Source organism: Coffea arabica, chromosome 6c (assembly GCF_036785885.1).
Source record: "Coffea arabica cultivar ET-39 chromosome 6c, Coffea Arabica ET-39 HiFi, whole genome shotgun sequence".
NCBI lineage: Eukaryota > Viridiplantae > Streptophyta > Magnoliopsida > Gentianales > Rubiaceae > Coffea > Coffea arabica.
In genome coordinates, this window is record NC_092320.1 from 24149851 (window position 1) to 24164447 (window position 14597).

A 14597-nucleotide genomic window follows, 5' to 3' on the forward strand; every position below is an offset into this window, starting at 1 on the left:
ATTTTGATTAGCAATAATAGAAGAAATTTTTAATTTTAATTTCAATATAAAAATGTTTTTAAGAAACATGATACGCATTGTAGGTTTATTGGCACAAGGTAATTATACTAGTTAATGATGAATGATCTCACATCATATGCAATGTGAATTGAAACATTGACAAATTTGGAAAGAAAAGAACAAATTGAGGGATATCGATTACGTAAAAGAAATCATATAATAAACTTGGTGTATGTCGCTATTTTTACCAAACAAACCATTATTAATGTAGGTTTATGTAAGCACAAGTGAGGGCAAGCCAAAATTTAAAAGCCATTATTTGGAGTTTTCAATGAAAAATTTTTGGTAGATATTATTAATACACTTCCAACCTGCACACCTCTTGATCGTTTGCTAAATCAAATATGGAAAAGATCAAGAAACAAAAAGATAAAGAGTAATAGTATACAGTGATTTAACAACCTCACACACTATACACAATACAAATAATAAATAAGAAGGCAAGACACAGAAGATGAAGAGAAAAAAAAAATAAAAACAAAAGAAAAGGAAGCAGTGCTGTCCACAAGCTAGAGAAAGGGAAGCCACCGCGGCTGCTGCTGCTGCTAGGAAAGATTCTATATTTTCTTCTTCTCCACCCACAGGCTGCGGCGTCTCCATTTCCTATCATCTGTATAGAAACCAATGAGAATTTCAGGAATGTGTGCGATTCTTGTGTAATCTTCACTTTCTTCCTTCTGATTCTCTAACAGTTTCTCTCTCAATTGAGAACTCATCTCAAACAAATTCAGCCGTCGAAGCTGGATCAAATGCTGAATACCCATAGGCAACTCCTCCAGTGATGGAAGTTGTTGCAGGAATAGTTTTTGGAGATGAGGCAATGCACCCTCCTCCACTCTCATCCATCTCAACCCTTCCATTCTCTTTAAGTGCAACTCCTTCAGCTTTAGGAACCCTCCAGCTTTGAAGCACAATCCTTCTCCCTGGTAAGATCCACAGAAATTAATTTCACCCAAATTGGGCAAATGTTGGAGGGATTCAAGCGGATCCTCCTGACCCCTTAACCTGCTCCAGTCCAAATCTATTCTTACCAAGCCGTGAAGATGAGCTACCCATTGTGGCATCTTTTCTAAGCGGCCATGCAAAATCAGCAGACGAAGAGATTGAAGAAATGAAGAAGAAGAAGAAGAAGAAGAAGAAAGAGAAGGATGATTTAGATCGATCATCTCATGATCATCACCTTTTCCAATTGAATAAACACTTAATTCCCGAAGACTGGTGAGGTTGGCAAGGGAGGAGCAGAGCTCCTTTCCATCTTCTCTTCTTAAATTTGCAATACCTAATTCTCTTAATTGGGTCAGCTTTCCTATCTCCTTGATTATTGTGGATCCACTGCTTGTATCTATGGTGCCTAATAATTCTAGGGCAAGAAGCCCTCCCATATTCGAGGGAGCTTTAAATCCATGATATCCATAATCATCATCGGAAGAATCAACTAGTTGAGATACTGTGAGAACCCGAAGTTTTTGCAGCTTTAGGATTTCCATGGGTAATTCCCTAACTCTGGTGTTACTCAAATCCAGAAACTCCAAATGTTGAAGCTTCCCAATGGCTTTCGGGACTCTCTCCACTCTTGTACCATATAGGTTTAGATACCTGAGATGAAACATCTTGAAAATCTCATTTGGTATTTCCTCCTGTGCCCCTTGACCTCTCAAATCCAAAACTTTTAACATCTTACTACTCCTTGAAACTTCAGAAAACAACATTTTGGATAGTAACGGGTCCGTGGATCCAACAGTAATGAACGACCGAAGGTGGTCAAAGCAATAATTTGGTCTTTGTTGGTGGTGCTGGGTGTTGTTACTGCTATTACCATGGACTACTAGACGGCGTACCTTCTCTGACGGCCATCTCGCCGGCTGTCCAGTAGTTGCTGTGACCAGGTTTTGTTCCCTTGACTTGAGAAGAATAACTTCTCTCAATAGGTCATGAACTCGACAAAAGTCGGGTGATCCTTCATAAAACACCTTAGTCACTTGAATTAGGCTTCTATTGACGAGTTCACTGAGATAACCCAAGGCTACATCTTCAATACTCATTCCTACTCTCCATTCCACAAACCTTTCAGCAATCCACAAATTAATTAGTCTCACGCATCCTATGTCCCAATCCTCTGGGAAGATACTTGTGTACAACAGACATGTCTTTAGATGCCAAGGCAAATCACTGTAACTAAGAGAGAGTATCTTTTTAACTCTGTCCAGCTTACCAGTGCCTTCTAATTCACCCCCAAGACTGCGTCGAACCATCTCCCATTCCTCCGTTCTGTTTACATCTTTCAAAGTCAAAAGCCCACTGATTGCGAGAATCGCAAGGGGCAAGCCCTCACATTTACCCAATATACCTTTGGCAACATCCATCAAATGGCCAGGGCAATTACCTCCCTTAAAGATCTTGTTACAAAATAGGGCCCACGAATCTTCAAAGGAAAGTGGGTCCATTCTGTAGACAAAACCCAGAGATTCAATGCAAGAGGCAGAAGCTACATCAGCTTTCCGAGTTGTTAGCATGACACGGTTGCCGCCGTCGCTACTCTCGGGTAGTGCAAATTTGATGGTATTCCAAAATTCCATGTCCCATACATCATCAAAAACAATTGCATACCTTCCACCTTGTTGAAGAAAATCTTTGATAAATTTTTTCAGCTCAGTGGTAGTCATAGACTCGATCGATTGTGGGACTGGTTTCTGTCCTTCCTCGTGTAACTGCCGAATCAAGTCTTTCAGGAGGTACTGAAAGTCACATGTTTGAGAGACAGTTACCCAAGCCCGAACAGGGAAATGCCTTCTGACTTCTGGATCCTCATGGACTCTTTTCACCAGGGTAGTTTTGCCAAGTCCTCCCATACCAACCACTGAAACAACTTTCAGTTGGTAATCATCCCCTTGGAGGAGCTGAGAAATAAGACGTTTCTTGGGCTGGTCAATGCCAACCAATTTAGCTTCTTCCACAAGCAGCGCATCATCTCTGCTATAGCGCCAGGCTGTGTTGTTCACAGCAGAAAGGGAGTTGGACGCCTGGGCAGAGATACCATATTCGGATCGGTATCTTTGATGACCTTCAGAAATACTTTTGATTCTGGACTTGATGCTTTGTATTTCGCTAGCAACTCGATGACGAGCTCTCAAATTCTTGATGGAGCTGAAAATTCTCCGAACAGTGCCGTAGAATCCTGTTGCGCGATGCCGAGCAAAGCGAGCTACAAAGTCATCAAGAATGTCCTCAGTGTCATAAGCAGCATCTCGCACTTGCTTGATCCATTGTTGGAGCGTGGGTTGAGCATCTTCTTCTCTTGCTTCTGCCTCTCGCAGGAAAGCTCTCATTTGCTCCAACTCATCCATGATGAATTGGACCTCTCGCCGAAGCCCTCCCAATAGTCGTCCCTCCTCGTGCAGAAAAGTTGAGAGTTGACGCAGCACAAAAGAGAGAACTGCCATTTTCAGTCTTTCTTTTTAACCTAAGAATGTCGGGGAAGGCGGCTTCTGGTTTATAGGACAGTCCAGTTGTAGTATCTTGAAAGGAAGAAGGAAGAGTAGGTTATAGATTCATAAGCTGATGAACTTTGATGCTATATGGTGCAGTATTTATCAAAAAGAGAAACCGTGTCAAAAAGAAAAAGAAAGAATTAACCAATTAGAAGAAACTAAAGCAAGAAACTTGATGGAAATTGAAGACAGGAAGATAGGCAGCAACGCGAGTTTGAAAGACGAAGCTGCCTTACCTACGTACAATACAGAATCGTTGAAGCTATTAAGAAGACTGCAAATGGTGGGGTGGTCAGCCAGCCTTCAGGACCTTCTTTCAACTGTGGGTCCTTTGGTCGGATAAAGATAAAAGGAGTGACTACCGCAGCATCGTGCTAAAGCAGTGATGTCGAATTATTTAACAAGGGAAGGAATAAAGTTAAAACGCGGCTGGAATGGACATTGTTGATTTCATTGACGAAGAAATAAAACTACTACTACAAAGTCTTTTGCACCTTCTGCTGACATATATAACCTCATCCTCCAGTGGAACTAATTTCTGCTCTCTTTTTTTTCCCAGGAATACGTGATGCAGAGGAAAGTTTTAATTTCTTCTGAGTGGAACAGAAAAAGCAACTCAAGACCGAAGCTCAATTCAGGTTACTGATGAATTCTTTTGTGAAATCTAGCCGAGAGTAACTGAAACTAGTTAAGAATACAAAATTATACTTGGTAGGCAAGAAGCAGAAAGGCATCCAAAGAGTTAGTATAAATAATCTTCAAATTTCAGAACACCAGTGCTTGTGCACCAATTAATGCCGAAAAGCAGATTTTAGCACTTTGGCCCTGTTAATGAATTATTGGTAAACCCATGGACTCGATAATAGTAAACTTTAACGTATGCTTTAAGTACTCCCCTACCTTGTTTCTTTTAACTGAATAATAGATGCATAGATAATTTCAATGCTTATTATTCGACTAAATGATGTTGCACTTTATTTGTTCATTTGTTCATTTTTTGTTTTTAGGTCAAATGACGTTGTACTTAAAAAAAAAAAAAAAGAATTTGCGAAATAATACGAGTAAATCTTATATACACTTATAGTGTATACATTATCATTTTCCTTTCAACTTTATTTGTTCATAATTTTGTATGCAAAAATTTTGGACAAATATCCTTTAGGATAATTTGAAAGGTATTTGTCTCAACTCTTGCACAAAGTTAGACAAATCTACTTGAACTACGGTGCGTTTTTACAGAGAATTCTAGTAGTAGAAAAATGATCTTCTATAACAAACCCTCCCTACTAGACCTTTATAGAGTTGAAATTGAAAATGATCAAGAGTTGTAAACCTTTCACCACTAATTTGTGCATTTGTGCTGGTCAAAAGGTTACTCAACATCAATGCAAGTGTTTAGACAGTTTATGGATGTTTAAACACCATTTAGACAATTTTTTAGATTTAAAGCTATTTGCTTGTGTTAATTATGTGATTGCTTCCTCCATTAGAAGAATTTTATATATCCAAAGATTCGTGAAGATGCAGTCTCAGATATCAAGCTTTCAACTTTTTTCTTTCCCTTTTTTGTTTTGTTTTCTTAATAAACCTTGGACGAAAATGCAATAAGATCATTCAGCTTCCCTTTGCTAGTAAAGCAGCGTTATAAACAAGCATTTATTTTGAGATAATTGCCATTTGGAGTCATAAAAGTTTAGAAAAGGAGTTGGAATTTTCAATTTTGCCAGCATGAGTTACTTCAAATGCTCCTTACAAACCAAATGTAAACTTGGAAGCTTCTTCTGAGATATTGGCTACATATGACAGAAGGGTAAGGAGAGCTTTCTTTCCGAAGACGGTGGTGGATTTGACATAAAGAGTGTGTGTTTGAGGAATCCAATAGAGAGTGTGGTGATTATTTTCAAGTCCAGTACGGGTTTTGTTTACCGCTGTTGTCTCTGCCTCCTTCCTGGAGTGGTGCCAAACATATGTTATTCATTTCCAGTATTCTGCCAGACACAGTAGGCAGAAAAATGTTTTGTAATAAATTGAAGCTGCCAAATCGTCGTCGCATTCGAATCCGCCACTTGAGTTAAGAAATTGAAATTCAGTAGTAAAGATAACTATTGTAGAGTCATAATTTGGATTCGGATATGATAAGGTGCATTACACGAGCTATAGGAGGAAATTCTACGACGTGGTATACCACATCGTAGAAACAAGAGTGAGTGTAACCAAAAAATAAAAATAATAAAAAGGAAAAAACTCGTGTGGTAGATGATCCCCTTGAGCTATTTGAATACTGTATTCCGGAAAAGCAAGTTTGAGGACAAATGAAGAAACAGAGGCACAAAGTTTTCCTAGTGATCAATAACACTGCTGGTTCCTAGATGCAGCTTAAGAAAGGAGACAGAGAGACAATATGTCATTTTTGTACGGTAACATATTAGTACAAAAGAATTGTCAAAGCCGGGTGAAAAAGCAGAGGACGAAATACGAGGAAAATTCTCACTCGCAACGAAGAAACTGCAGCAAAAAAAAGGGAGTGGAGCCATGGAAGTAAGTCAAAAAGAAAAGAAAAAAGTAATCAATTACAAGAAACTAGGCCTCTTTTGGATTGTATTTCGCGTCGTTTTTCATGGAAAAATTACTGTAGCGATCTGATATATATGAGAAAAAAAGATAATAAGAAAATGTGATCATGAAAAACGACTCCAAACAGCAAGAGAGATGGTGGACATTGAATTGAATAGAAAGGAGACAGACAGCAGCGCGATTTTGAAAGGCGAAGCTACTTACTTTACCCGCTACACTACAAAATCACGGAAATTATTAAGCAGTTGGTGGGGCGTATGCGTTCACTCTTCAGTCTTCCATAAAGTAAAGGGGGGTGGCTACCAGCGTACTGCACCATCGTTCAAAAGCAATCGACGTCTAAACTTAAAAAATGTATGGAAACTTCACCGTTATATATTCCGATCAAGAACATAGACTACAAATAATTGCAGTCGAAGATCGTTCTTTTCCTAAACTGTTAAAGATGAATTCTGGGAAGTGAGTGAGGAGCTTTTCCATTTGTTAATGATGAATTCTGGAAACTAAAGGAAGAAACGTGATTGTGAAAGACGAAGCTGCCTTGCCTGCCACAACATAAAATCAGGGAAGCTATTAAGAAGACTGTTGTGTTTGCACGTCTTCAGGACCTTCTTTCAACTGTGGGTTCTTTATAAGCAGTAGGAATAAAGTTAAAACGTGGTGTAATTGATTTCTTTGACGAAGAAATAAAACCTTCCTCTATGGAACTAATTTCTGCTGACCAATTAGCATTTGTAATAGCAAAGAAACCTTTGGAGCAAACCAATCCAATACGGTGTCTGACCAAAATGTGAACTATATTTTAAGAGGTCTATGAACAGCATGCAAATTTGGAAAAAAAAAAAAAGAATTGCAGAAAATGGTAAGGAGTACATTAAAAAGAATCAATTTTCCTTACAATTAAGGATTACAAATTTGTTGGCTTATTTCTCAATCATGACGTGGCTTATTTCTATGCCCTTCATTTTGGCAGTTAATTTAATGTCTCATTTATATCATTTTTGCAGCTATCTTTTTGAATTGCATAGGGAAAATTTAAGTTTCTTTTTTTAACTCAATCAAATACCAATCATATATATATATATATATATATAATAAAGTCGTATTCTCATTCTTATCCTTTCATGTTTTCTCTTTCCTACGTGGCTTAACGAGACGGCAAGTAGTTTCCTACGTGGCTTACTCCTTTTTTGTTTAGATATATATCAATTCTTATTTCCTATAAGAATTTTTAATATTATATGATTCTTATTTCCTACCCAAAAATGGAACTGGAAAGTAATGCGATATAAATAAAAGAGACATAAATATCTCTATTAGATATATCTCTAAATTCATGTCAATAATTTGTGTACTACATAGGGAACCGAAGTAAATAAGAATTGTTATCACTAGAAAAAGTAGAAAAGTAACTAATTTCAAAAGGAACCATTAATAACAGAAGTCAATATCTGATGTTGGAAATAAGATTCTTAATAAATTTTATTATTAAGTGCGTTATCAAGACATAGTGCATAGCGCGAAATTTTTGGAAAAGAAAAAGTTAATTGAATCCAATTAACTATATGTATTTGACCTATACGGTCAAATATAAATTCCTATTTGAGCACGGGTTTGTAAATTTCTATAAATCCGTTCGTTATTAATCAAAACATGCAAGTTATACTCATTGTTAGGTTATAGGATTCACAATACATCTCTGCTCAGATGGTGGTGAGTATTTAGTGTGTGGGCCCATACTATAGGAGTCCATGCACTTAAAAGACTCGATATAGTTGAGGTGGTCTTTCAAAGTAGGTAAAATCTGTCTTGAGAGCGCACTTTTATTTCCTATAAGAATTTTAATATTATAAGATTCTTATTTCTTACCCAAAGTTACGTACTTTAAACAACTTAAACCAAGATTAACCTACATTTAATGTTCTTATCAATATCTTTTTATATTCTTATCAATTCTTATTTCTTATACCTACACTACATATAGCCTCTAATATATTGATTTCAAACATCAAATTCATGATTAGGTATTTTCAGTGCAAGCGGTTGGCACATTAAAACATCGATTTTGGGTTTCCAGTTTCCACTCCTCTTGATTATTAGGCACATCTTCTTTCAATACATATTTTTTTTAAAAAGACATGTTGATCTTCAATTGTAAAAGTTTAGTAACATGCCTTGAATTTGTTTTTTTTTTTGTTTTTATTTTCTATTTTTTTTATGAACACATAGGATTAGTAATAAATCTTGAATTAGTAATAAATTTCTCTTATATTTCATATATTATATCTCACATAATATTTTTGCCTTTAATTTTGATAAATTATTGTCAGATTGGTGGAACCGACAACCAATACCAATTTGAAGCATCTTCTTCCCAGATCTCAATTAGTATAACAGATGACTCTAATCAACAACACTTCAATACATTTCATATGAATCATTCATCAGAAGATTCAACAAAAACCACAGAGGAAGGAAATTCTCATAAAAAGATTTGCATGAGAAGGTAGATTTAATATACTATTTTACTTTCTTAAATTATAATCTTTATGTGTTGTTATACACAATCTTGAATGCGATAAATTATTTATTTTTTATACTTAGTTATCCTGCTTTGCTGTCATGCAGTGATAATAGAAAATCAATAAATGCTGATTTGCACGGACAAATCGAGGAGAATGTTCAAACAGAAGAAAAACAAAAACAAGTTTCTGAAGACTAGAATATTATTTGATACTATTTACTGCACTTTTTATATATTTTCAAGTTTTTGAATGTTATGGTATTGTCGAATGTTATTTTTTCCATTTTAAATTATTATTTACTGAATTAGATATTCAAATTTATATTATAAGAATACTTTATATTACAATGCGCATATAGTAATATACTTAAGAAAGGTTATAGTAAAATATACATTAAATTTGTATTTCATATCGATATTTTTATAAGATAGACTAAATAATTTATTATTTTTCGAAGATTCCCGTTCAACGAACGGGTACAAAACTAGTTAATATCATAAAGACACATTCAAGCTTAAGATTTACGCCAAAAAAAAAAGAAAAAGAATTATTGGTGTCCCACTTCCTAAATGTGATGAATACGTGGATTCCTTAAAATTGTCATCGGAATCTTATTAATTAATATTTGGGTACATAAAAGAATACCGTAAACAAAAGAATTATCAATATGAATTAAATTGTGAAACCATTTTAATCATTAAAAGAGACTTTGTGATTAAGATAATCTATTGAAATATCCAAATTGATCATGCATTTTCAAATAAATAATCTGTTTTGTTTTTTGATTTAACTAGATTAATGATTTTTTTTACTTTAAGCTCTGCTCCTTCTCTTGTTTTAGAGGTCCAGTTGCCATATTTATACAACTATCAACTTCCTTGAATGCAAGTTCATATAGTTAAATAGCAGGGGGTTAGTTTCCATTGTTGTTAAATGTTTTATTCGGATAAGTCATCCCAAAATAAGAAACTCTCTTCCAAATCAATTTTTTTTTGAATGGAAAAATAGTTTTCATGAGCAATAACTTTGTTTAGGGTTAAAAAGTTCTTTGACAACAGTTTGCATGCATGAAAGATGAAATTTAGACTGGATGAGTACTGATAAACCCATTACAAAAAGATCTAAACCCTAGTCCGGACTCCAGGGCAAAGGAACCAAAAGTCTGGCATTTTTCTCTACACTAGTACAGGGGCACGTGTGTTGCACATTGCAATTATTTATTTTGGCGATGTTCGTGCCAAACTTGTCCCTAAAGTGTGATATCTCAAAACAATCAATTAATAGAGGGAATCCAATGAGTACCACTTGAATTTTTTAGTCTCATTACTTGTGTATCAGCTATTATTTGACCAATATATCTTTTGATTGGGAATTGAAAAATAAAATGTCTTGTAAGTCTAAAAGCTAACCTAATATGTCTAATAAATTTTTATACGACCTAAACTATATTAGTTTGGAAACTAACTTTATTTTTCAATTATTGTAAATAATTTCAGAGGACTAAATTTTGTAAACTTTAATCCTAATTACATAATGACAGTTGTATCTCTGTATCCACATTAAAACATATACAAAAACTATGTAAATACATTTTTTTATGTTCAAACATATTATCCAGACATAGACTAATTCAAATATTGGAGTAGAGATGTTTTACTTTGTTTATCAATATTTGCCCAAGCATATTAATAGAGACGAAAAATGATGCTACACGAGCATGTAAGCCCTCTTTTTGGCTTTCACTCTAGTATGCAGCTATATTATTTCATTTTCTTCATTTTTTTTAAAAAAAAATCATTCTTAAGTAAGAAAATTAGCATTATCCTACTCATAACTTCATAAGTCAAAAGATCATGCAAAGTAAATTAAAGATCTAGAAACTACATTGACAGGTAGTCGAGCCTGTGCAATAATAAAAATAAATATAGTTGCCAATTAAAATAATCAAAACCTGATTCTAAGTACTGGAATAGGGATTCTAGGTTTGCAATGGGTTACTTAATTCACCATGTTCCCAAAGAGTTTGCTTAATTCGATATACCAGAATGGGATTGCTTATTCACAAGGAATTATTGATTTGTATAAAGGGCAAGTAAGGTCGTCTCCTCAGGGACTGGGGATATTTGTCTCTTTGAAGTTCTAATTGGCAATGGGGGGGTTTATCAGAATAAAACTAAAAACAATTAAGCAATTCAACCAAAAAAAAAACAAATAATTAACTAATACGAATGTAGACAGGAATTAAATCAAGAAAAGACAAATTCTAGCCAAGGATCCAACTTCTCAGACACAGTCCGTTCATCCGATCATTGATGTAAGGGAGGTTCACTTAATTTATTAATAGGTTAGTTAGAGTTGTCAACAAACTCTGATGACCAACTTTTCTTTAGTTTATTGATAACCAAGGTACGACTATCAATTACCTCTAACCAAGAAACACCCTAGGTACGACCGTAGAAGTTAATTCCCTAATTGCATTAAGAATTAGAAAAACCTAACCCTAATCAATAACACGCTATGAGGGTTATTTAGACCAGATCGCACGTTCCCCTAGTGTGTATAAACGCTAATTGCCATTGATATTAATCGATTAAACAAATTACGGATTTAATTGATTAAATTGGCAGGAGATCAACAAGTCACCTTGAATATCGGGCCCTTGACATCCAATTAATAAAATAATCTCATAGAAACTCAAGTAGAAAACATGCAAATATCAACAAATTAAGAAACGCATGAAAACCAATTCGATCTCACAGGTATTCGGGACCGCGTCGTCGCGTTGATTCTTGACTAGATGAAAAGCTTAACCACGCTTCATGAGAAAATTTCCACACAATTCATATCGATTTCAAAGGCATCTGTTTGTCTCTAATTATCAAGAATAAAAAACTGTTTTTCTACATGAACTACCAATGAGAATTGTTTTTCAGCTGGCCTAATAGAAGGAACGAAGAATAAAAAAAATTGCAAAAACGAAAAACTATCCTCCTATCAAAAGCAATTCTCCTCTTTTCAAGGAAAGCTATCTGCCTAGTTGTTTCCGAATCCCCCAGGGATTAGTTACAAAGAGTCCTTTTCCTCCTTGGTTTCCTACTGCCAACGCACCACACCTCCACCAGAATAGGAAACTTTGTCTTTCAAATGGAATTGGGCTTGTAACTCTACGCAGATTTCCACATCTTATCCCTTATTTATCAGAATTTTGTACTCCACCCCTGCAATTATGTCCAAATGCCAATTATAAGTAGAATCCGACAATTAACAAAATATTTGGCACAAATAATGAGGGAAAACAATCAAAAAATGACTAACAATAAACACCCTATCATACACATAGGAATCAGGTTATAGGTTAGAAATTCAAATCCCATAACCTATAGTTAAAAAAATGTAGATGATATGTCTAGGCATCTATATAATTTAGATGATACTGCTCACGTAATTCAATTCGGTTCCTGTTAGTATAGAATAGTGCTATTCTCAATGTTGAAAAAAAATAATAAAAAATAAAATTTCCACCATCCAAGATGTTTGGCATATAGCCCAAAAAAGAATTCAAAAGGCTTATGTAACGCCCCTACTTCTTCCAAGGGCGAATCCAAGGGTATTCGCGGGATGCCTGCCCAACTCTCGTCAGGACTCGGTACAAATTCAATTCAAACTTAAGAATAATCAATCGATACTAAAAGTCGAAAATATAAAAGAAGGTCAATTCCTTAATAATCGTTCAAGCCTTACATCATAAGCTACCAAAATATCTTACATTCCCAAAATATAAATCATCCAAAAGTTGTCTAAACAAATACATTTAAAATTCTAAGCAAAAGGGCCATCAAATTGACCTCTTCATAATTCCTTCCATTTCAGCTTCTGTTAAGGAAAAAAAAACAAATCTAACGGGGTGAGCGAATGCTCGTGAGGCCAAGAAAACAAGCAAAAACACGTAGCTCAAATAAAAATATCATTTAAGCGAGAAATAAAGCTGTAACATTCAACAATTCACAACTTTCAATTTAACACATTCACTGAGGATACAGGAGCTCTCAAGAGCTAATTCCTACTTGGTTTGCCAAAGTTCAATCCAATACTTTGTTGTAATGACATTCCGTCACCCAGGTAGGTAATCAAGTCCATAGAACTTCACTTCTCCAATTATGGTTCTGACTCGACATGAGAGATACTTTCCACCCGAATCGGTGTGGTACATGCTATCGCTCAGGGAATCGATTATACGTTTATGGTTCTGAGTCGACATGAGAGGTACCTCCCACCCGAATCGGTGTGGTACATACTATCGCTCAGTAGTCGATGAGATCGCTCCAATCGACTTATACTTTATTTATAGTTTTGAGTCGACATGAGAGATACCTCCCACCCGAATCGGTGTGGTACATGCTATCACTCCGAGAATCAATTATAGCACTGAGACGGTATGAGAGGTACCTCCCACCCAAATTATTGTGGTACATGGTATCCGCTCAAAGCTCATGAGTTAAACAGATTCATGTACGATTACTAATTATTGTTTACGGTTCTGAGTCGACATGAGAGGTACCTCCCACCCAAATCGGTGTGGTACATACTATCTTTCAGGGAGCAGATTATAGCACTAAAACGGTATGAGAGGTATCTCCCACCCAAATCGGTGTGGTACATGCTTCCGTTCAGAGCTTACGAGTTAAACGTGTTCATGTACAATTACCAAATCATATGTATTCAGGTCTTAAGTACCACGTGGTTCAAAAAGAGAGAGGACAAAGGCGTCCCCACGAGTAAAATATGATTGCTCAATAAGATTTACTTCAATCGACGTCGAGTCAACACAAATGTAATTTGCAATGGCAACACTTCACTTAGTTCACATAGCAATTCACTTCACACAATTTGAATATCAATTCACATAGCACAATTCAATTATAGCATCACTTAAGGGAGAATGAGTGCGATAAAGTACACACTCGTCTCAACAAAATCCATAATACTCAATTAACAATTCAAACATTTATCAACAATTCATGCACTTGACACTCACCAATCAAAAACAAAGAAGTAGTGCCCACTTGAGGGTTCAGGCGTCCACCGTGGAATCCTGTTGAAGGTCCTCTTGAATGCCTGAGCAATTAATAATGAACTATTACACACTAGAGGTTAAAACCCCTAATTATCGAGGAAGATTGCACTATTGTACAATCTAAGAAGAAATCATGAAAATGAGCTTTAATTACTCGCAAATCGAAACTCAAAAGTGGGGTTTTAATAATACAAGGAAAAATTTGATTTTCATCTTTGAAATCAAGTGTGAAACGGTCAAGTAATCTCGAAGGAAAATAGAGAGTTCTACAAACTTAATTTCCTTTAAGTTCGGTAATTTCATATTTGACAAGCAATATTTGAAAAATTGTATCTTACTCTCTGTAGGTCCAAAATTGGAAACTTGATACCGTTGGAAACTACTTCCAAAATACTAAAAGTTTCTAGAAGACACTTTTTCATGATTCAAAATGAAAGATACTCAAATTTTGGCTTCAAGTTGCTGATTTGGACTACCAAGACAGTTCCGGGGTTGGTTTTTGGCCAATTTTGGAAATTTGGAAAAATTCACACAATACGAACTAACCTCTAAAATTTGAAAATCAATTATAGTTACAATCAAGGTTTAAAACACAATAAACAGAACAAGAATCAGAGTTTTGAGCGCCAAGATATAGCAGCTCAAATTTGCTGAAAATTTCTCACTAAACAAGAATTTCCAGGTTTGAAACGTAAACTTTAGGACTTCAGTGGGGCATCGAAATCAACTTGGAATGGCACCAAATTTGGTAGTATTACCCTACCATATAAGGGCTATTCCTCTGTCAAATTTCATGCAAAAATTCGCACGGAAGGTCAGTTAACAAAGCCACTAAAATTTCAAGAATTTCCAAGGCAAATCTGCCTTGTACTTCCA

General features: G+C 35.5%; 1 protein-coding gene across 1 annotated transcript; it reads right to left on the minus strand.

The window, feature by feature from the left end:
* Positions 1–449: 449 nt before the first annotated feature.
* On the minus strand, positions 450–3811 carry LOC113704267 (disease resistance protein RPM1-like). Its single transcript, XM_027226059.2, has one exon. The coding sequence runs from the start codon at positions 3498–3500 to the stop codon at positions 618–620; it is 2883 nt and encodes a 960-aa protein (XP_027081860.2). The 5' UTR covers positions 3501–3811; the 3' UTR covers positions 450–617.
* Between the last annotated feature and the right edge of the window lie 10786 nt (positions 3812–14597).

Bases quoted from the DNA above. Each gene is read 5' to 3' on its own strand.
- LOC113704267 (XM_027226059.2), bottom strand. From the start codon at position 3,500: ATGGCAGTTCTCTCTTTTGTGCTGCGTCAACTCTCAACTTTTCTGCAC.